At 40.4% G+C, this 23,702-nt stretch overlaps 1 protein-coding gene across 1 annotated transcript; it reads right to left on the bottom strand.

The window, feature by feature from the left end:
* Positions 1-96: 96 nt before the first annotated feature.
* On the bottom strand, positions 97-22,512 carry LOC119732622. The gene is made up of 2 exons (XM_038206204.1): positions 21,859-22,512; positions 97-2,041 (listed from the first exon to the last, which is right to left on the bottom strand). The coding sequence occupies exons 1-2, from the start codon at positions 22,054-22,056 to the stop codon at positions 1,802-1,804; spliced, it is 438 nt and encodes a 145-aa protein (XP_038062132.1). The 5' UTR covers positions 22,057-22,512; the 3' UTR covers positions 97-1,801.
* Between the last annotated feature and the right edge of the window lie 1,190 nt (positions 22,513-23,702).

Here is a 23,702-nt window from a genome sequence, read left to right as displayed (position 1 = left end):
CATTCCATGTGGACTACTTTCTGTAAAATTTTTATAATATTTTAACAAAAGCCTGTCCCCCGTGCTTTTGAAGAAGGGGTGGGGTGGGGAGGGGGAGGGGGGGGGGGGCTAGACAATAATTGGGACTGGGGTGAAGGGTTGATTCCCAGCCTCCCCCAGAAGTAGGCCATATTGACGTGCTATTTAACTTTGGTCAAGTTCATCCCATGTCATGTAAATTTTCCAAATCCAACATGGCGGCATGCAGGTCCGTTGATATGAAGATGTTTTACCAACTTTGAAATGTATGCAGTAAGCCCCTTTAATAGTAAATGCTTAGATGTGTGTTACTATCAGCTATCACGTCGATCATAATAGCCTGCATATTATTTATTATTCCCCCAAAAATAAATAAATTATTCAAATAGAACTACATCATAAGGTGCCAATTGGGGGAATTATTATTGTTTGCGTGTGAAAATGATTTGATCAAATTTTTTATTTTCACCTTTATTACGTTCCAAGCAATTGTACCAGGGCACTAATGGTGAATCAATGCTTTTCTTTTCCTGAGTGGCAAAACCAAGATTTTTTTTTCTCGTAGGCGGACTACTTTTTTTCTTTCATTCGTAAATCTTGTAACAATTTGCGGGGGTGTATCTTGTGAAAAGTTTGCACGTTGGATTGCTCAAAAAGGTGAAACGTCATAAATAGTCAAATTTTTCAAATCCCGTTAAAATCGACCTAATATACAGTGGTTATTTTATGTGCAGGGCTATTTCATTATGCCGTCCACACTTACAACAAAATATTAGAGAATGTTGGAAACAGTTTGCAATAAGAGCTCCGATAGTACAGTTCATTGGAATATCAATCATCGTTTTTGTAAGCAGAGAAAATGTCCATTACTCGTCATCAATAACAATTTTGCACTTGTACAGCTGTTACCATAGCAACTAATGATATATTTTCATAGAATGCGCAAGCGCCTCTTTGAGTGTGCATAACTAATTAAGGTAGTCGTGTCTAGGGATGGGACAAGTGGCCATATATACATAAATCGAACTTCAAATGTTATTTGGTTATATCGGGTTAGAGGCGTCAGTGAAGGCTAGGGAAACGCAACTACATGTATATACCGCAAGAAAGCATAGCTCTAGGCGTTCGTCGAAAGTGTCAATGTTCTTGGACTTCCAGTCCGTGTATGGCTCTTTCGGCCACGGCTCAAGGCACCTCTGCCTGTTGAGTGCGTTCGATTACTGCTTCCGTTGCTATTGACAACCACTCGCTTCAAGAGTTGATTGTTGACCCACGAGGCACGCCATACATCATAGCTGTGAGCCGTATCCCACGTCTGTCCCCGGCCGGTAGCCTCAAACGTGACGAATGAGCAGAGGCGCTGCACAATTAGCCGTGCCTCGAGTCGCTCAATCAGTCACGCGGCCAGCACTTTGGATTGATGGCCACGGCATGGTAGACCCAAGTACCAACTAGGTTCCACCTGCTTGAAGCCCACTAGTGTCGTCAATATCATCATTAGTGGAGTTCTTTGGGTTCGTTCTTTTTTGGCAGAAAATAAGAGGAGAGCTTCAAGAATTTGCGTTACGTAAGCACCATCACACTTATTTTGCCGTTCACCGAAATTTCGTTTCCAAGTCAGCTCGAGCGTACACAGAGTTCTCGTCACAAGTGCCTGGAACGGCGTCTATCAGGCAGTCACGCGTCGCAGTCAGGTTTGAAAAGTTACGTTTGTAAGTCCTCGGCTGCAAATGATTTGTCCACGTCACACTTGGGGTTGTAGCCTGTAAATGGTGGGACCATGTTACATACACGTACCCCTGCTGACGTAAGATGAACTGGAATCCGACAAGCATTCTAGGCCAGGCTCGCAGGGGCAATGCATTCCCAGTCTCTCGCCACTCCACATATGAGGTCTGCTGAAGGTGTTACAGGTGTCACCCATCTCGCTAAGTGGTTGACAGAACCGGATAGAGCTGAGGGGTAATACAGCGCAGCAAGAGGGTCTGTTACGACCTACGCAGTCCGAGTCCGTATCACAGACCTGGAGGAATACAGAACAACAACAAAACAGTAGTCAGACATTTATGACAATGAACAACTTAATGTCATATGCACGTTTGTGTTGAAATCGAGGCAAGGCTGGTCACTTCAGTTTATAGCTCAAACTTGAAAGCTTACTAACCCACATGATTACAACGCCAAAGAATGTTTTGCAACGGCGATTTAGTGCAAGGAGCTAATTGTGAAACGATATAAGTAGAGAAATAGACGATTTGTATTAGACCCGAGACGTAATGACGTCACGCTTTGTATATGTGGGAGTAAATTCTGGGTGAAACCCAGGAGTGCACAACTTTTTCAAGGGGGGGGACCCGAAGGCAAGTGACATACGTTCGCAATCACAATTTCAAGGTGGGGGGGGGGGCACGGACATCCGCTGACGGAACGTGCCCCCCTCCCCCGTAGTTACGCCAATGGAGCTTGGTGGCTCTCGTCCACATACGAAAGCCCACACGTAAACAAAACGTGACGTCATCATGGTTGAGGTCCATCAGCGTGAAAAGTGAGAGCGCCTTAGCGCGCCCTCTTGTGGCGTGGATTCAAAAAGTACAGGTCTTCAATGCCATTAAATAACCTAGCACTACAAACCGCGGCTCGACTACTTATTGGCAATTCGTCCGTTTGGGAAGTTTAAACCGATTATTCCTCTCCTCCGACAAAAATACAATGTTAAAGTTGATCATTAATCCAGAAATTGCAATTAAAAGCGTAATTATAGCATCATTGCTTTTCATGCCTTTAGTTCGTTTCCAATAATAATGTCACAATCCAAAGACGAATGTTCAGAACCTAACCTGTAGAAGTTTCAGCTCAGTGTATATTAGACTTTACGAGAAAACACTGAAAAACCATGCACAACTGTTTGATTACAATACACAATTTCTTCAACATCACTCTTTATTTCCAATATCAGTCCATTATTGATTGATCATTGGGAATCACCTTCGTTTCTTGATTTCTTCAAAATGACAGCAAGCCAGATGGAATAATTTCACGGGGTGTTTAGTACCAGTACGATCTTTAATCCGTGTCAGCTTTTTGTTAATAATTCCGAAGGTTACTTTTGGGATTAATTCAAACGATCCTATAATTAAATATATGCCTTTAAATCTAAACGAACAAGCTACACGTAAACTTTTCAGTGACTCCATCCTTAAAACAATGAGCAAAATTGGTGGATTGTTCACGCCACTTCACCGTATCTGCAAAGAACTGTTGCGATGAAATAGAACGGGGTTACCCCAGCGCTGACACGAATTCAATCAACCGAAAAACCTGGGGTATTTTTTTAAGGGTCGATTTCACCGGCCTTCACACCGGACGGACAGAGAGAGACACATTTCTTATTGAATCAGCTGGCTCGACTCACTCGTTCATGGTAAGACTCTGGCAAATAACGGAGGCTAATTGGGGCATTCTCCTGAAACCCATGACGACCGTGAACGAAGCAAGCATTTAATTCTGCTTATTAAAAAAAATACAACCAAAACATTGAATATTAAGGTTGGATCCCTTTCTCTATTCTCATTCGAGATTTCGGGGAATTTCTTTTCCTGTGTGATTGAGTGATAGGGTTGATATTTGGTTTTTGTCTTCATTCTTCTAATTCGTAGTGTTAGTGTTTTGTGTGTGTTTTCTGGCCAATAATAATTAACCGCAGCTTTTTTTTTGAACGGAACAACCCATAAATTTGAAACTTGGAACAAAGATCAACCCTGATACGGAGATGTGTATACAAGTGACGTCGTCATGTGCAACATTACATGTGATTTTAGTTCAAAAAGAGACCGAGTTATTTTAATCATACCTCATGTGCAAAAGGTAGAATCATGTTCACACTCTGTGATCTGATAGACCATGTCTTGAACATGTTTCGCCTGTACACATAGTCGCTTGACCTTTACTTCTGGGTTTAACGGAAGGTCAATTCGAAATTGATCATTTTGTTCTTGTTATATTCAAATCCATCATTCAGCGCCCAATAAAGCGATGATTGTGATGATTGTTGTTGCGAGGCATCCGATTGCTATGACGTCATGAAGGCGGAAGTTACTAAACGCCAATCAATAAATACAAATACAGTTCGTGAAAAGCCCGGTTCTTACTTAACGTGAATGCGGAAGCGAAGCGGATTTTGACGTCACGAAACGTTCGCTGCGAAATTCGCTGCAGTTGAAATGCGTTCCAATTTTGCGAAAACGCAGATTTGCGTTCGCGTTCGCATTCGCATTGAGCACGAACCAGCATTAATTCTAAGAAAACGTTTTTCTTTTACTGCGTCAAATCATAAAAATTAATGCTTAAACTGACAAACTAATCGGAGCTTAATCATTTCTGCTAGATTTATATTAACTGAACTGAAACAACGTTTTACGGAATAGTGTCGCGCCCCATCACGCTGCGTTTGTCACAAAAACAAACGCTACGTTTCTGGGGCTTTTTTGGGGGGTGGGATTACTATAGGTCCTTTTTTTCTTTACCAAGACTTCAAGCCAATATTGATGATATGACACCAAACAGGATAAAGGGACAAAACTTTGGAAAGAAAAAACAGGACAGCCAATCCACCAAGGCACTGTTGCCTCTTCCTCTAAAATACACAAGCACAAAAAGACAAAAAAACAAAAAACGAATAAAGAACACACAAAGAAACGACTGTTTTCATGTATCACTCGGAGTGTTTTCTATCCAGGAAGAATCTCTGGCTTTTAGGCCAACTAAAGTTTGGGTCTTGTATCCGCCCTTCCGCAGTTGGCCATTACAGCACCCGCTGGGTGGGCTTCGTGATCCGCTCGTGATCCGCCCATTATTGAGATTACCTCCGAACACTTTCCCTCAAGACTGTATCGTGGAGAGTTCATTAGGGAAATTACCTTGCCCTACTCTTCCCTCTTCTGAAGGCGGCTTTGCTTTTCAAATTCCCAGGATGCCCTGAATTTATTCTCCATTTATCACTGGGAGTTTTTATTGGGAGTAATGTACGAGGCCTAGTTTTTAAATAGTTTTGTGTGTCCATTCTTAAAATTTCTTGAAAGCTTAATTTTCGGGTCTTTTTGTCGGGAAACTTTATGTCAATAGGCATAACTCATTGAACGGAGATCAAAGGGCAGTTTTCAGCCTAGCGAGTTTCTTAAATGAACCTAAACGACAGTGAGACGTATGGCGAGGGAATACATCTAACGAACAGATGGAACAAGTGGACAAACAAATTGCCCACTTTTCACTTAAAATAAAAAAATCGAGCGCCCCAAATCTGTCATTCAGCATTATCAAAAGTAGTGGGTTGGTTTTTTTTTTAGAGAAACTGCTGAATAAAAAAAAACGAGAGTTAAAAAAAGTGTGTTTAGCGTTGCCCTAGTAAAATATGCACGCACTTTCCCGTATGAATTATCTGCAACGCCGCCGTTGCAAATTTCCGAGATAAAAGAAATACCGTCCTTGTCAAGTGTGTCGTGGAGGTCAATGACGGACAAGGAGAACATGGCACTGTTGACCAAATATAAAAGCCGAAATTAAGCCACAAAAATATTAATACCTGCCCCATGAGAATTAGTTCACAGTTCCCCCGTGTTTCGATCGGTATCTTAGTTTACTGTCTCTTAGGCCCTTAGCATCCTTGAGATCAGAAAAAGATAGATCAATTCCTCTAGATGGCAGCCTGACCCGTGATGCTATCAATTTGACATCATTTCATACGATTTACAAACTACAAACTAAATGCTACATCTTGAAATTTCGAATTAAAACAGAAAAGGGCACCTTGAAATGTTTCAGGCTATTTTGATGGGGAGATCTTTAAATTGTTTATCAAAAACGTGGCAGATCCACAAGCTTCTTCAAAAAAACAAAGTGGGAAGTGCTCCAAACTTTTTTTTATTTCCCGGAATTATTTTAATTTCAACTTGTTCCTCTGAATGTCTATAAACTATTTCCTACGGGCCATATAAAGCATCAATGTTTTTGATGTTCACACCGATGACTGTTGACATGCTTATTTTATTTGCATGTGACACTTTCTGATCTGTAGTGTGAACGTGGATTGAATTCTATCAGAGATTGGACAAGATAGGTCAACTTTTTTTCAATCTGCCTGACTCGTAATAATAATGACGGATCATTTAAAAATGGTACATGTACGTGATACGTATGCAGCTTGGAAAAACAGTGGCCAATAATCAAATCACCATTTTGTGTGATAATTACAACATGGCCACATATATCTCACTGATTTAATGTACTTTGCTGATTATGTGTCCGATACAATAACAACGCCAAATGGTGATTTGACAAGCCAATTTACCCGAGCTGCATACGTACGTATACGCCCGCATCGGTTCTATAACGATCCCTATTTATTATCGCACTTTCTGATACGCTGCGTAAACGCGGGTGAAATTCTATCCGATTATTATTACACATAGCTCATTTTGCCGCGACGTTCAGCTTAATATAGCCTGAAAGTACGCCATTTTGTCTTTGAGATGGACCCCTGGCGCGGCCCGCCTATGGGCATTTATACACTGGGATGTCCTTTCTCTTGCTATAATTTTTACAGAATGATTTCTTTCCGTAATCACCCCAACGTTCATGCTGGAATTTTATCTAGGCATTCCACAAGAAAAAAACTGATGAGAAATCAGTTGGAAATGTAAAAACGAATTTTAGTAATACGGCCTTTCACATCCGGCATTTTCGTTCCTAGGTCACCTTCTTCGATCACGTTTGTTTTCACATCGCGTACTTGCGTGAGAACGAAAATGATAACGACACGAAGATTTACCTACCTACAGCTGATGGGTTTTAGATTTAGTCGGGCACGCTTGAATACAGTTCTTATCAACGGTCATTTTTAGATTTGTTTGTAAATGATAATGAGCCCTTCAAGTTTATTCAAAAAAATTGTGTGTCCTAAAAGACATGGTATTAGTTTCAGTTTTTACCCAATGACCGCCACAAAATGATTATGTAAATGTTCATCTTTGTATGAGTACACCGAGTTCCACTAGTCCACATGGATTGGAGTGCCACTGTGGCCTGGTGGATAACGTTCGGGTTTTCTTGATACACTGGATGCCGTTGGTTTGCATACTTGTGAACTCGTTCTTTTTCCCAAAGTGATTTTCCTAAATATAATCGCGCATGCGCAACGTACGTCACAAGCCGACTACCAGTCAACCGATGGTCCTTTTCATAACTTGCTGAAGGCTATCTCGATCTCATGGACTGCGTTCTAACGACCCGTTTACCGCTATTGATAGCCTCGGGTTAAGTCAACCGTACACGTCGTGACTTCCTAATCCGAGCAAGGAACCCGGACGCGGCCACTTGTCACTCATTAAGCTGATGTATGAGCCCTTTAACTGATCTAAATAGTCATTATTTCCGCAGGTAATAGATCAGAATCAACATTTGAAGACGCACTAGGGATAGTTTTTTATAAGCTAATCAGTATGATGTGAGGAAGGCACATTGCAGTCAGGGCGACTTCGGCCTTGCCTGAATAAGAAAAGTTTAGAAATGCGTCAGACGTAGGCCTAATTGCCTCTAGAATTGTGCGGGTTCTTAATTTGTGCTGAATCATTAATTGTGCCCAATAATCACTGCTGGACGCAATCCAGCCTGACACCTGTGTTAATATTTTATTAGTTGATTGATCATTAGCAGTCATGTGAAACTACAAATCGATGCGGGATTCCTTTGCGGCTGTGCACTATGTGCGCTCAATTCGGATCGACTCATTCCTTTTTTTGTGTGTCTTGCCCTAGATTTGTTAACCCGATTTCCTTCTGGGGATATCCTACGATTTGTTGGTCCAAAAAATACGTTGTGCAACTACCTTACCATCTAGGTATAAAGGTTGAAACACCCCCCCCAAAAAAAAAAATTACGATTCTGTTTGTGAGAGGACTTTTTGAAAAGTCAACAGCTTGTGGCAGACAGAAGATTGAAAGTCGTTTGTATTTCCTTTGTAAGGACTTATTTTAGGCTCTTATAGTAGTCTTTATCTTTTTAAGTTTTTCTTTATCAATCTCATATTATCATTAGTTTTTTTTTGTGTTGACCCCTTCAAAGTATGGCAAATGTGGTTGGCGCCATTCGTTCAATTTAATTTGAATTTGTAATTGATTTGTAATCTGTACTCAGTTCGATCCCCCGTGAAAAATACGCCAAGCAAACAGTTTACCAAAATAGCACGTGTTGACCAGGCGCGATCGGGTCAGCTAGCGGGTACCTCTTGTACACCAATACATTACAAACTGCAGTACACTGGTACCCGACTTTCCAACGATCAGTCTTAATTAGCCAATCAGACGCCAAGGCAAACCTGACGTCATCAACCGCGCACTTCCTTTTTTAACCGAACCAATCCAATTCAGTCGACCGCATTACTCAAGCATGCTCACTAAATCGACCGGGTCGCGCGCCCAGTCAACTCCGCTACTCGCGGAGCCAAAAAAATAGCGACATTTTCATCGCAAATGGTTGGTCACAGGTCGGCATTTAAGGGTTTTTACTCAATGGGGAAGCGCAGAGTCAAGCAGCCGTAAAGAGGAGCTGAGGAATTGTGAAACAATGGTACTCTCGCGGGAACGACCTGCGTCCATGCACTGCCAACGTGATTCGGATTCCAAACAGCTCCTTATACAACACAAAAAGTCGAGTGCATAATTTAAAATGCTCTGGCTAAAATGTATGAAAATGTATCAAACTGCGAACAATCAGGTTAACATTTCCTTTTTTTGTTGCATACACACGCCAAACGGTACAACGGCGATTAGTAATTACTACTTGCAAATTAAAACAAAGCTTCGGTGGAATTTCTTCAAATAATCGGATGGTGTTGCTGCGTGTAAATTAAAGCTTTCAAACGAAGAATGACTAATTAAAACGAAGCGAAATCGGCAACATACTGTCAACAATGCTATTGAACAAGCAGTGGCGTATGCAGGATTTTGCGGGGGGGGGGGAGTCGAGAGTCCAGCAGAAGCTAAAAGATAGCTTCACGTCTTGTTTTTTTATATTTAACTCTTCCGGGGGCGTGTCCCCCCTCCTGATTGCTCATCGTCTGAAAGGCCTTCCATTACACATCCAGCTCTGTCGTCTTTTTACAGACGACAGTTTATGATCTGTCATAATAATATGCTGATACCGATCTGTCTCTTATGCTCAATCGTGCAGAGATTGTCACCGTGATATATTTGTAATCTTTCAACTGCGCATGCTTTATTGTGGGGGGTGAATTAACCCAGGACAAATTGGATTGATTCGTTTAGTAAATTAATGCGCTAAGCATAAAAATGAGAGAAGGCCAGTCATAAACGTAAGCAAATACTTGCTCTCATCGAACCGTGCATGCTTACTCCGTGACATTGGCCACTGAGAAGAAAAAGACACCATGAATTCTGTCACGTTATAAAGACAGGTCCTTCTTTGGCGTCTCAACTGTGATAGGCCTTACCATATGCACCAAAGACGCCAGCAATAACCGGCGTGCGGTGTGACTAGAAACACGCCATTGAACGTCACGTAAACAATTTCATTGTCTTTCATTCGATAGGGGAGTTGTATGCGATGCATCGGTAAGGGAAAAAGTCATAATTTGGATTGAATTGTTAGAGTATTTCAAAGCTTGTTTTTAAAAGGGCAGTAATTATGCCCCACGTCCTGTGTAACCTATGACCTAGGGGTCAACACTTCCGGTATGAACGCATATCATGTACGTGAATGTAAACGACAACAATACATTGTGTTTCCCTTGTAATTGTTTTTGAAAGAGATTAACCATCACTGCGACCTTAGATAATCAGGAGCGGAAACTACAGCAGATCCATCTTGATCATGCCAAGCACGATGTTGGTTGGATTGTCTTTTGCATATTCATAGTTGTCTCTTGACATAAACGCAAACAGGTAAGACTGTAGCTCATGAATTAATCCGACTGATCCAAGGAACCGACTGGATGCAGGCCGAGCCGCCCTCAAGCACCAATCTCAAGCTCCCATTTCCCCACAAGCGGAAATGCAGACTGGTAACCTGACGTAACTTGGCGGATAATGGATAGCTTAGAGCCCATTACAATCACAGGAAGCGCACATGAGTGGGTAGTCATTCCCCTCATGAGTGCCATCTCCTCAGGACAAGGTTACAGACTAACATGCTCGGTCTGTTCCCCCTTTTATCTCATATTTCCAATTCGAAGCAAACACCAGAGTAAATCTCCTTAATACTCTATGTTGTTTGTCTACAATGTTCAACCTTCGGTGTCCAAATCAGAGTAGTATGGTTTCGAGTCAGGATACCAAATGGCGTCTGCGTTTATTTTTTTTCTATTTGTACTTTTTTCGTATTAAGTCACCCCCTATCTGATTTGGCGTCATCAGTAAATGTTTTAGGAGCTGCAGGTTGGCTAAAGACTCTCCCTCTCTGTTTTTTATATATATATTTTTTATAATTTATTTATTTATCTGTGTGTGTGACTTTGTGTTCGCCCATCTCCAGCTTGTCAATTTTTGCACTTTTTGAAATTGTATTATTGTGGAGTGGTGTTGCCTCGTGGTTAAGGGCACTGGATTCGTGGTCTGCGGGTAAAGCTGCAGGTTGTGGGTTCGAGTCCATCCCGGGGTCATGGTACGTGTGTCCTTGAGCAAGGCACTTTGTCACTCATTGCTTCTCTCCACCCAGGAGTAAATGGGTACCTGTGAGGGCAGAGATGGTTATTGTGATTGAATTAGCTTCCTTGCGCCTAACAAGCTGCATTGAGCTGTATACTCCCCGGGGAGCTGAGATGGTATTTGGAATGTTTAATTGACCCAATGATCAGGGGTAATAATACTGTAAGCGCTGTGATTTAGTTTAGCAATAAGAGCGTTCTTAAATGCCGATTATTATTATTGTAATGTCATTTACAGTAACTTAAGTGCAGCAATATGCAGTTCTACACCACTGCAAATATGAGCCAGAATATAGCCATCGTTATGCAAATAGGCAAATAGCCCGTTCTGACGTCATCTTTTCCATAATCGCACGGGCATTAATAAATGAACATCTTGATCTAACGCATTTGAGCTTTTCTTGTAAAATTATAAAATAATATTAAGGTGTTTCTGACATCATGGTGTAACTTATAGCCTTTATAGAATATTTAGCGATCGATATTAAATTTCCTTATCGAAAAGAGTCAAGGTATTTTTTTCATTTTTTTTGTCGGATTGAGGCGCTTACACAAAACAGGTGAATTTCAGGGACATGACAGTGTGTGTGTCTGGAGAGCAATGAATTGAAAACCACCTCACCATATCAAATAAGTGAATGAGGTTTTGTTTTATTTGTTTACTTTTGCTTTCGACATTTTACAAAGCAGTGCAGAGACTTTGTGGCAATTTATCGATGACGTCACAGTCAGGAAATAGTTTTTATTTGTTTTGGTGGCCGGGCACAAGGAATGATTTTGTTGGATTCAAGTTCGAGAAATAACTGTGAAATTAAAAAAAAATGTGTTCATGTGTTCATCAATTTCAGAATAATTTGCTGATTTGTTTTCGTTTTCTATTTCTGTAGACCTCTATGCTTCGACTTAGTTGGTGGTGCAATTTTTCTGAGTCTGTTTTGTGTGTCATGACGTTCCGGGCTGAGTTAAAATTTAAAATCTTAATGCATGTCGGTAGACTGTAATAATTTGAAATAATTTATTTATAATCAATTAATACCGTTAATAATAATTCAAGTTTGCCTTCTGGGAAAAGCTTGTATTATCCGAGTAAGCTAGCCTACATTACGCGTTGCGGTATATATCGCCTGTTAACCAAAATAATATTAATACCAGAGGTCAACTACCTCCTAGTATCATAATTACAAGTCTTAATTAACTATTCATGATGGCCTTGACGTTTGGATTTTTACCGAAAGTCTTGTTTGGGAAAGAGTTAGGTTATATCCGAGCGGAAATTAATAAAAAGGGGCGGTTTTGTCCCTTCAAAGAACCAAGGACTTTCGATCCACTTAAGCTCAATAAGATTATCGTACGACTCCAAATAGCGAATTATTAAAGCGAGAAGCAAATGGCATGAACTATCCATAATGACGTCATGGGATTGCCTTCTGCGGGAAAAATGAAACTTCCTTGAACTAAAAACGAAACCTTTTACTAATTCATTTATTTTTCCTAGAATGGTACCATAGGCCACCAGTTCTAAATAAAAATAGAAGTAATTGGACTTACGGCAGTATCACGTGACATTGAAGCACTTGGAGGAGGGGGGATGTATTATTGACATGTTGAGGCCCAATTTTTCTTTAAGGTATGGCTACAAGACTTTGTGAGAAAACGGGGATATCACTGAGGCGCCCTTGCATACATTACCATGCATTTTAAAATTGAAATCCACCCTTCATGCCCCGTATGTAGCTTACATTATGTGTGTACGAACACAAACATTATTGGCGGTACTTCAAGTGAAATAAAAATGGTTTATCTGCACCTATCATAATAATAATGCATCCCTCTTAAAATTGGACTGGTTCGACTTGACAGGAGACTACAGCTGTATCAGCTGGGTCGGGAAGTCGGACGTCACGAGTCAAAACCCCACTATAGGTTGGGTTTTTTTTCTGGTGTGTGGGTTACCATCAATGAGAAGAAAATGTTAACGTTTCTTTTTGGGGACTGATGTTTTATTGGACATACGAGTATCATAATGCAATCTGTGTTATCTGCTCATATTATCATGTAGTAGAGGTGTGCTAGGGAGTGTGTGCCTGTGCATACTTAAATAGATAAAACTATCACTTGCATGTTGAACTGTTGTGCGAACTGTTTTGGGACGATATAAAACCCTGGGCCCAAATAAAGGGGTCAAATAAAAATTGCCGGGATTTTTTTGCTCAGTTCAATCACCGTCAGTAGAAACATATATAATTTTTAGTGTAATCAATAACATACACCTTTTTGATCAGTGGCCTAGATCTTCCCGGCGGGTTTTGAACCATTTACATATCGAATTCAAAATAATGGGTACTTTCTGTTTATTGTCTTCACTTTTGAAAGTGAAACATTGGGCGGTAGAAGTGGAGTTAACCTGATTTTCCAGCCTCTGGTCAGGGTTATAGCAAACAGTTTAATACTTTCCTAAAGTTCTGTCTGCTCATGGTGTGTGGAAAGTTAGTGGTTAAAGGATCTCAACACTTCCATTACGAAGGATCTTCATCAGAAAACCATCCGCGTATCCGATGCCGGGATCAGGCGGACACGAACCTCTTATTAATAATACAAATCAGGACTTTGCGGCATTCGGAGCATTTCTAGAAGTAATTGAACCAAAAACCAATTTCCGTTCAATGAGGACTCGCATCCTTTTAATGCCATATCTACAATGACACAAAGAAATGTTTAATCATGCATTATCCTTAAATCCGAGGATAAAGTGATAACTAGATGTGGTTTGGAGGACGTGGCGCCGACTCATCCCACTGGTTAACGTTTCACAGCATAACAGTATGGTCCCATATTTCTTCTTGAGACGTTTGTGCTTGGATGTAAAGGCCAGTTCAAGATACCATTCCATTTCCTTCTTTTTAGTTTTCAATTTCAAAAACACTTTTCCAATTCCGAATAAAGCATAATAATTCACAGGCTTGACGAGCTGAGCTAATTATCTAGAATTCGTTATAATTCCTACATTGATTATTTACCTCTGAGGTCACAGTCAGAAAAAGAATCAAATCGCAAGTAATGTGACATGCTTTGCGGTATAACATGCTGTAGGGGAGACTAAACATGGAACCATTCATGGGAAAGAACTAGTAGTAACCACTGAGTATAATTATTCTTGGAAAGTACAAAAAAAAACATTTTAATAAAATCCAAAATGAGATTCCTCTCAATTTTTGCTCCCACCGATCCCACCACCAACAACACAAAAGATAATCCTCGACCTTTCGAGTTGACTAACAGAGAGAAACGGGTCATACGGTTGGTCGCAATCAATAAACACCGATGCGCAGGTGGATAGGAGCATGTCCCTACCACTCCGGGGCTCGAGTTTTGTGGCCGAGGCCGCGCGGAGAAGGACCGACTACTGGACTGGAGTGGTCTTGGAGAGCCTGTTGACTCCGGGACATAGCGATTAGAAATTCCGATTGAAGTGACTCGGTGCCGGAACTGCCAAACAACCAACTGACGGGCAAAACACTCTGCCCACCACCAGGCATGACATCAGACAAGATGAAGTCGACTAGATATTGGTCAGGATGCGTCAGACCAGTTTGCCGTCGACAGATACAAGGACAGATGGGTGGGCAGATAGCCGGAGAAACGGGGACGTAGATAAAATGACACCAACTGTTTCAAACGGGGGGAAAAGCCAAAATTAAATCTGATAAATTAACCGACGCCATTTACTGAAACTGTAAGAGCAATGGCTTGGATATTCCAAAACTGTGTAGATTATGAAACTGACGTATACGATACTTACCCATCTTTAAAAGTTGGTTTATTGACTTTTATTCTGTCAATCTCGATATAGTTGATATTTACGATCATGGCCCCAATGTACCGTAAATATCCTAACGGTAAACATGGGCAACGGCGCACAGTGTGTTTTGTTGCATCACTGAGATTTCACCTCAGGTACCGTAATGATCAAGGATGTGGCCAGCAAAACAAACAAACAAACAAACAAACTCACCTGGTTAAAAATAGACAGGACAGATACCAGCATCAACAATGGAATGAAATTGAACAGAATGTTGACATGGGAAGACCGGCTGCGGTACATGTATGGGAAGGGTTCTGTGAACCCAAAGCCTGTTTCTGAGCGACCCGCACTTTTCACAGGACACTGAGGCAAAACAAATAGACACCTCCATGCTCAATGTTGGGGCTCTTTGTTTTGCTCCTTGTTTGCATTAGCATTTCAATCACACGGCCGCTCAGCAGTCTCTAATCACCAGAGGAAAAAACCGAAGCCGACCCAGAACAGCCAAAATTTAGATTGCACGTGCCTGCCGACCTAACGCTAGTTTGACTGACCACCTCATATATCAGACACGTTTGACGTTGAATTTGTGGCATTACCCCCTAATTCCTAAGCAGGTGATAGTTTAGTTTGCAGGGTTTTTTTCTCGGAGTAAGACAAAACGAAATTAAAACTGACGAAATAAAAACTACATTGAGACTATTTATATGTTAAAACCTAGTTAGACTTTCGAAAGTATATAAGAAATCGTATATGTTTTCAAACAATTTAATTTTTTTTTATCGATTTGAAAGCTTTTTCCTTCATGCGAGACAGTTTCTCACATATTTCGACAAAACACATGTAGGACATCTCTAGACGTACTATCGCAAGAATCTCAAACCTCGAATGGAGAAAAAATAAGGATTGAATCGTCTTGGCTTCATTTTCCATCGACCACTGATCACACCGGAAACCATCTTAATTAATAAATAATTTCTGACGTTTTTGTGTCTTTTATTTGCCCGTGGCAAGGGAACAGCTGATGAATTATTAATCGTCTCTTGTTATCTCGACGGTAGAATAAATGTGGCCTTCGATTTTTAAAATTTGTTTTCCTGATTTCAATTTTCCCAGAAATGTCATCTTCAAATTATGGCTATTTATAATGTTTACTACAGCAGTTAAAAATTTCTGCAGAGAAGTCCTCATTTAAAAGAAAAAAAAGCTTATCAGGACTTAAGGCCTATTATACAAAGCGTCAAAACATGCGTGAACATGAGCTGGAGCTGCTATAAAATCCCACACAGAACACTTCAAATTGAGCCGATTCAATTAGCATAGGTCAATAACCAGACTTTAATATAAAGATGAAGGCGTAAGGTGCATTTTCAATCGAAAAGTAAGGAATTACCAAAGCCAGGGTGAGTTAAGTTACAATTTTACATTTAGATCAACACACTCGTTGGCAATGTATATAACATTATTTCTGGACAAATTATGGTTTCCAATTTAACAAGTAATCAGTGTATTATTGTATTTTACTCAGTGTATATAAATTGCTCATGAATATCAAATTTGTTTGGATGGAGGTAAATATAGGTAGATTGCATGATTCTTGAAGTGTCAGTTATCCGGCGTTATTTACATGTCAAACTTACGAATTGAATGTTGAAGTATAGTTGGAGAACATCTGGTATTTTCATCGGATCATCCCCCTTAAAACTAAAAGTCTGTTTCAACCGAATTGATATAGGCCTACTTATGTATGGTGACGTCGGGCTGCGTTTAATTTCAAAACGATGGAATAAATATGTTTTTGAACCATAAATGTCAACAACTTGATGCCATTGAGCTAAACAGGGATCGTGGATTGTCAAGAAGCGAAAAAGCGCAGCATTGTTTCCCCCGCGCGATCCTGATGAATGAATTTTACATGACCGCAAAGTCTTCTTGAATTGAGTGCCTTGGGGAAATGCCATAGAAAGATCGTAGCAATTGGACGCCAAATCACTTCCTCGATCTGTAGTTGTCAACCGTTGGTCTACTTGAAATAAGAAGGCAGCGAAAGGTCCTATTCTACTGAGTGGAGGGACATGTTTTCAATATGGTCGCTCTGGGAATTCAGCATAAGTTGAAGAAATCGTCTCTTTGAGTGGATTTTGAGATTACCTGAATCCCAAAATACAAAGAAACGAATAGATAGATTAGCAAAGAGAACAAAACACCACATAAAACGAGTTAGGCTTACCTGCTCAACCTTTTGGTGCCATTTTTATTTTTCATTTCATGTTGATTTCGTTACACAGAGGGAAGTTGTTCAAGGGCAAACACGCGAAACAATCATGGAGCAATGGGCAAATTGCTTAAAGGTCAGTCGCGGGAAGGAGTTTATTTTCAGGCAAATTCACTAAAACTCTGCACAAACAAAGGTATTGGTTGGAACTTGTTCTTTGATGCTGCCATTTTGCTTCAACAGTTTTTAAAAACGCAAGTGCAAATCCAAATGAAAAATTGATTTATTGAGAGAATAATGACCATTCAACAAGGAGAAGGATATGAATTGTGGCTAACATTGATTACAAACCTATCCCCGAAGCGGATAGTTTGATATAAAAGAGACAACTAGTAAGCCGGTCGCCACTGCCGCGTCATATCTAAAGTCTACTCAATACTCCTACGCTGTGAAAATGGCTCAAAACCGCCGAGTTATTGAGTTCTAAACGGGCCATAAATGGTATTCCTTATTCATTATTAAATGGACCGTTTCACAGATAGTTGGAGGAAAGTGGTCCAAATTTTGAGTAAAATTCCATGAAGTGTCATCAGAAACTACTCGAACCATGGCCTGGAAAATGCGCCAAGTTGGGATTGCGCCGAATCGGAAAACTGCACAAGAACTCTACAACAAGCCGTCAGGAATAAATGTATGAACATGTAAGAAACAACGAGAGAGTGCAGGGAGTAAGAACTTTTTGGTGCTTAAGTTGCAGCCGCAGGTATGACGTGCTTGACGCGAATGGAAAACACGAATCCTCGAATTTGTGCGGGTGTTTTCGAAAAGAAGTAAAAGTGTTTTCTCGAGGAGCCATAAAACAGAGTGCTTAATGACATTCGCTTAATCTTGAGGTCCACGCGGGGTAGCTCCTCCGTTTTTTGAGGTGAAAACAAAATAACATTCCGGCGTAGGCCTACACGTCACGCAATTTAACTTTTTTCGAGTGACCTGCTTTAGAATTTGTTGGATTTGAGTAAAATATATATGCTGGAGAACTCAAGATTTTTTTTAGATTTTATATAAACGTTGATTATTTTTAGGGGTGCTTTTAAGCTCCATGTTGCAAATATCTAACACATATCTGAGACATTCCTGATACTGGTTTGCCAGTATAGGCCTAATTGTAATAATTTGTGAAAATGGGGAAAATGGATATTTATTATAATTGCGATTGTGAATCCGTAAATGTAGTGTTACATAAGCCTGTCTTATTGTTTTAGTAATTATATTTTAATTAATAACTTTCCATCTTATTGTAGATGCATATGCGCCTTCTTCGTATCAGATGTTCAAATCTTTCTTATATGTCCCGAAAATATAATCATTAATTGAAGTGCCAAATTACTTCACAATTTTCTGAAGGTTTTCGATTTCTGAAGTTGTCATTGCTCAAATAAACAGTGCGAAATGTCAGAGTGCGCGATGACCAAGTGGGATAATTACGACTTGTAAGGACAAAGCAAATCACAAATGATGACGAAGAGTTGAATAACCGCAGCGGGTTAATCTCTCGGGTGAATTGGAGGGGGAACGAAAATCATAGAAATGACCTGTCGGTCTGTCAATTTGCGGATGATCAAAATTCATTTGTGGTGCAAGTCACTTTATGAATACAGACAATGCTAGCCAAGTTGCTTAAAGGTTGTCACAGAACGCACAGAATTGGATGATTCAATGGATTCCAACCGGTTTTTTCAAGGGAAGTCTGTCTGTGAATCAGATGTACACAATAGGCTGGACTTAGCCCATTAGCGATACGGGGTAATCATATACGATAGCACTGCCCGAGTTTTCTTGACCAGTTTGCAACCAGTCTATGTCACAAGTGACAGTCAGTCAGTCAGGCAGTCATTCAAAGAGCACACTAGGCTGGGCCTGGGACCAGCTCAGGTACAACGTGAAGGTATCCCGCCCTTGCTATAGGTATTCAATTACGGAATTTCTACAAGAACGTAGGAATAGTGGTGGAAAGTGTTGGGAAGAAAGGGGGAGCGGTTAAATATTTTAAAGAACAAGGAAACAGGTGTGGTTTTCAGCAAGTTTAGATGACTTCGATTGTTTGCAGGTGTATACGTTTATGGGTGTACTTCAAGCCGCCCTCTGCAGTTTTGTTCCCAGTGGCTGTTTTTCAGTCGAGTTTTGCGAAGTCCATCAATTTGTCAAACGAAATTCCTTGCTTTTATTCCAGCCCCATGAAAAAAGGGCACCAATGAGATTATGAGAATATATGACCTTCTAAGGTCAATGGACCGTACCACTGATTGTTAAAAGGGTTACGAAAATTCTCAGTCAAATCTTTAAGTGACAGCATGTCGGTGGTAATTTCACAAGTTTCATTTTGAATCAGATTATTTATTGAATGTTTTGGCCGTTTCTTTTATGGAGATGGCCTCCGTGGTGTTGACATTTTATATTACACTCACTGTGCTAGTGATAAGCTTTGAACAAATTACGTAATAACATAACAAACCGACTGATCCTCCACTGAGCACGTGTACTAACATGAGGTGGAAAGTACCTTGGCCCCGTCACTGCAGATACGGTCAATTTTAAGTCCATTTACCTTCAATGTTAGTCTTTGTATTGATATTTTTAGGAGTGTTTCGGACCTTTGAGTTGTTATGGTTATGCGAATTGTATCGTTTATGAATAACACCGCGATTTCATCTTATAGGAAGAAGCTTCAGCATAAAGGATGCTTCGGAAACAAAGTTGAGATGTGTTTTGTTCGGATATGTTAATGTGTTTCTCTGTGGACACACATTCAATGAGGAATATGCACGGACGGTTCGTCATCTGTATTTGAATGCTGGAAATATGGACTACTGCAGCACTTCCGAAATCTCTACTTCCTCATTTTCGTTTGGTTCGGGACACCAATCTTAAGGCTGGGGTTTATGGGGTTTATGGGATGCTTGCATTGAACTCGTCTTATCCCTCATCTTCAGAATTTCCCTTCCGGGGTACCGTTTGACAAAGGCCGACTTATGGGGTACCATAATTGTTCCCTGTGTGCAAGTACCCCACAAGGTAGCTCACGTAAAAACATGGATATTTGCTCATTTTGGTTTAGCATGAAAGGCACTTCATGACCCCTTTGAAGGTACGCGTTTTCAATAATAATCACAAGTGATATGAGTTACATAACTAAGCAAACCACAGCACGTTGTTAAGTCTTGTTATTGTGACAAACAACGGTCGTCTATGGTGGCTTTAAAGGGACATCGCACATATATATATATATATAATGACGCCAATATTGACGCCAATATTCACGACATGGCCTCCATGTCGCAAATATTTGCGCCAATATTGACGCCAATATTCACGACATGGACCCAAGTCGCAAATATTGACGCAAATATTGACGCCAATATTCACGACATGGCCAAAGTCGCAAATATTGACGCCAATATTGACGCCAATATTCACGACATGGTCTCCATGTCGCAAATATTTGCGCCAATATTGACGCCAATATTCACGACAGGCCCAGCTACTTAATGGGAATAATCACATTTCATGTAATTTTTCAACGCTTTTAGAGATGTTGAAAATTAAATGCTTCATTTGAAAAAAAAGTGTACCTCACATGTCGCCAAAAACTTGCAGTTTTATTTCATAATCTACGAGAGCATATTACTGGACACACTTAATTTTGGTATTGGCTTCATCCGTACACTAATTAGCGCCTAATTAGCCCGTTAAAGTGACCCCATTCTTACTGCACTATTGTTACGCAAATTCTGCTGCGTATTATCACTACCTCTTTAAAACAAAGTGAACCTCACATATTTTTTGCCAAAAACTTGCAGTTTTATTTCATAATCTACGAGATATACTGGCAGACTTAATTTTGGTATTTGCTTCTGCTGAAGACTAATTAGCCCGTTACAGTGACCCCGTTTTCCCTTCCCTATTGAATGGTTCTATTCGGCTGCGTATTACGCGAAATGTGATTATTCCCATTAAGTAGTTAATTTATAAGTTATTATCGCATCAACATTTCAATAATCGTTAAGGAAATGGTTGCTTATTTTGTGAATTATATTATATTAATTTGATACAGCGTGAAAAAATATATTGTCGTTTATTTTGAGAAAATCGTTACATAAAGTAAATTATCTATCTGGAAAATAGATCACCTTTTGCAGCATGTATTATAGATTTTTTGACTTTTGGTGAATGCGCGGATGAATATGCGGCTAGAAATCCGGCCGAATCCGCGGCTACCTTGAGCCAGGTCAAGTTGCTGTGAAAAAAATTCACGCATGAGTGGGTTTACAACTTGGGCCTGTCGTGAATATTGGCGTCAATATTTGCGACATGGAGACCATGTGAATATTGGCATCAATGGCGTCAATATATATGTGCGATGTCTCTTTAAAGCCACCATAGTCGTCTGATGTTAGATCGATGTACAGAAGCAGTAAATATCAGTTCCCGTTTGTGTCGTCGTGAGAAGTTAATCGGGAAAAGCTTTTACGATTGTACTCTCTAAATAATGTGCTCTATAGTGATTCTGTACCCGTTTCCAGGGCAACGCTAATATTGATGCCAGAAATATGCGCTCAGGCCCGGCACTTGACTCGAGTGACACGAGCGACCTCAGGAAACTCAAGACAAACTACAATGTTGTTTGGCTTTTAACTTTGTGATGTCGTCTTTTAGCCTGCATATATTATTATATACAATTACGTGATAAGAAAACGAATCGAATTCAAATTATTTTCGACCGGACCTAATTCATATTTTGAATGAAACCGTTACATTCGATATCAAACAATGTAACGCTGACTCAAATGCAAACACTGAATATATGCAAAAACAAAACTTCAGCATTAGAAAACCAATAATTTTGACAAAATAATGAAATTACACGATCGATATGGCACTGAGGCATCAATATGGACTGTAGGCCCTATGTTAAGAATATTTTTGTTTGCCTATCCTGAAGACACAAATAGGCTTAACCATGCTACGCCAGTTCTACACAAAAGCAAACCAAACAAAAACGTCAATTTAAATCTTACTCATCGAACGAAAAGAAAAGGGAAATATACTTACATGAAGTCTGTTAAATCGTCGATTTCTAGTAAACTTTTCGGTGTCTCCATCGACTTGTCTGGTACTACTTTGAGCCACTCGAGTATCGGTGTTGTGGGAGAGCAGACGGTTGGACAGGTGTAGGCACCTGACCTGTTGAATGCAACACAAGGCCAGTAGAATCAACGCGCAACCACACACTACCCTGGTCTGTGACATCTTGGGCGCCCGTGATTTGCCCCGTCTTCCCCACCACACACTCTCGCTCTCTCGCCGCTGGTGGTTGTGTGAGCCGTGAAAATATCGTTTCTCTGTGTTTTACTGCACGAGTACAGTTCTTTTTTTGGTTTTGGTCAGCGCTGGTCCGATGGTTAGTCAGTTATTTGCCGTTCGGTCCTGACGGTCTGTCCGCTCTTGTCGTGATAGCCACTGCAAGTCCAGACCAAGTTGGTTGCGTACTTAACCACTTATTCAGCTGCCCACGTTTGTGACTTGTCTACGGATCATCAGCATCATTATCATCGTCATCATCATGACTGGCAGTGCCTGCTTCCTGTAGTTACGTACCTCATCAGCATGAACGTTGAGTATAGCCACCCCTAGCAAATATCAGCATTCGATGCCAACGAAGTGTCGGTGCATAAGCAAAGTTTTCAGCGCCACTGCGCGAATCACGCGTTTCTCGCACTTCCGTTAATCCACCGTGCGCATGCTCCGAGAACAACCACTGACACTTCGATATCCTTCCGCCAAGCGCTGTCGATGTCACAACGCATTATTCTCTGAAATGCCTTACCTTCGACTGAAACTAATGGCAACGCCTACATAAAAACTGGTAATTTGAGTACAGCTAAAAGGGGTGGTCAAATTCAGAAATTTGTTTGTTTTTCGTCTAATTGTTTTTCTTTGAACGGTCGGCGAACTATCGACTAAGGTATGTAATCGTAGGAGTAGATGTTGCAATATTTCGAAAGCTTATCATTGTAAGTTTTGGACCTGTAAATGTGTCATAATATAACCCTACGTCAGCCGAAAATACGACTGTTCTCTGAAAAGAGGGTTTAAGCTTTGCACTTAAGGATTTGAAAGGGTCCCTGTGCTGAGCAAGATTGTAAGCTTGCATTTCTGAGAAACTAGGAAGATATTTGATCCGAAAGTTGCTGTTTTTGGCAAAATAGTAGAGGGATTTTGTTTCAACATGACGCATGGCTTCAGGTCTTATTTTAGATTGATCGTCTCTAGGAGGAATTAGCACACAAAAATCGGACTACGCACAAAAAAAAAAAAAGATAAAAAAACCCCGCCTGATAGCATATATATTTATATTTTATTATCATACTCTATTCAATCAAAAACCCAACCCTATGCCTTTTTACGGATATTATTTCGCCAAGATCTTGCGTAGGCTGTGGCATTTTTTTTGCTTATCCGACAATTTTTTTTAAACATTCGACAATTTAACAATGTACGTGACAAGCGGAATATTGTGGGGCGAAAGGTTCTTATTAACCTCCTACGTAGATTTGAGTCTACTACTAGCAATCTGTTTAAGATCAGCAGATCGGAGTGTTTGTGCAACTTGCGGGGTAGATTTCCCCACTTCAGTGCGTGATCACAGCTATTCACTATTCATTAATTCATCACCCTCTTGCATATGTGTATAGCTAAAGACATTGACACGCACCCGCGATTGGTGATTACGGTAAAAACACCGTTTACATAAACTTCTTGTTTTCTGGAATGATAGGACATCAGCGAAGAGGAAGTAGGGATGGGTTCTGTTTCCTGCGATGAGTTTAGTCAAAGGCTAGGCATATAAATGCTTAACAAGGAATAGGAAACAATCTGTAGGTGTGCTAATTTGT

This window comes from Patiria miniata, unplaced genomic scaffold (genome assembly GCF_015706575.1).
Source record: "Patiria miniata isolate m_02_andy unplaced genomic scaffold, ASM1570657v1 HiC_scaffold_24, whole genome shotgun sequence".
Taxonomy (NCBI): Eukaryota; Metazoa; Echinodermata; class Asteroidea; order Valvatida; family Asterinidae; genus Patiria; species Patiria miniata.
This window is presented reverse-complemented; position numbering and strand designations above follow the sequence as displayed.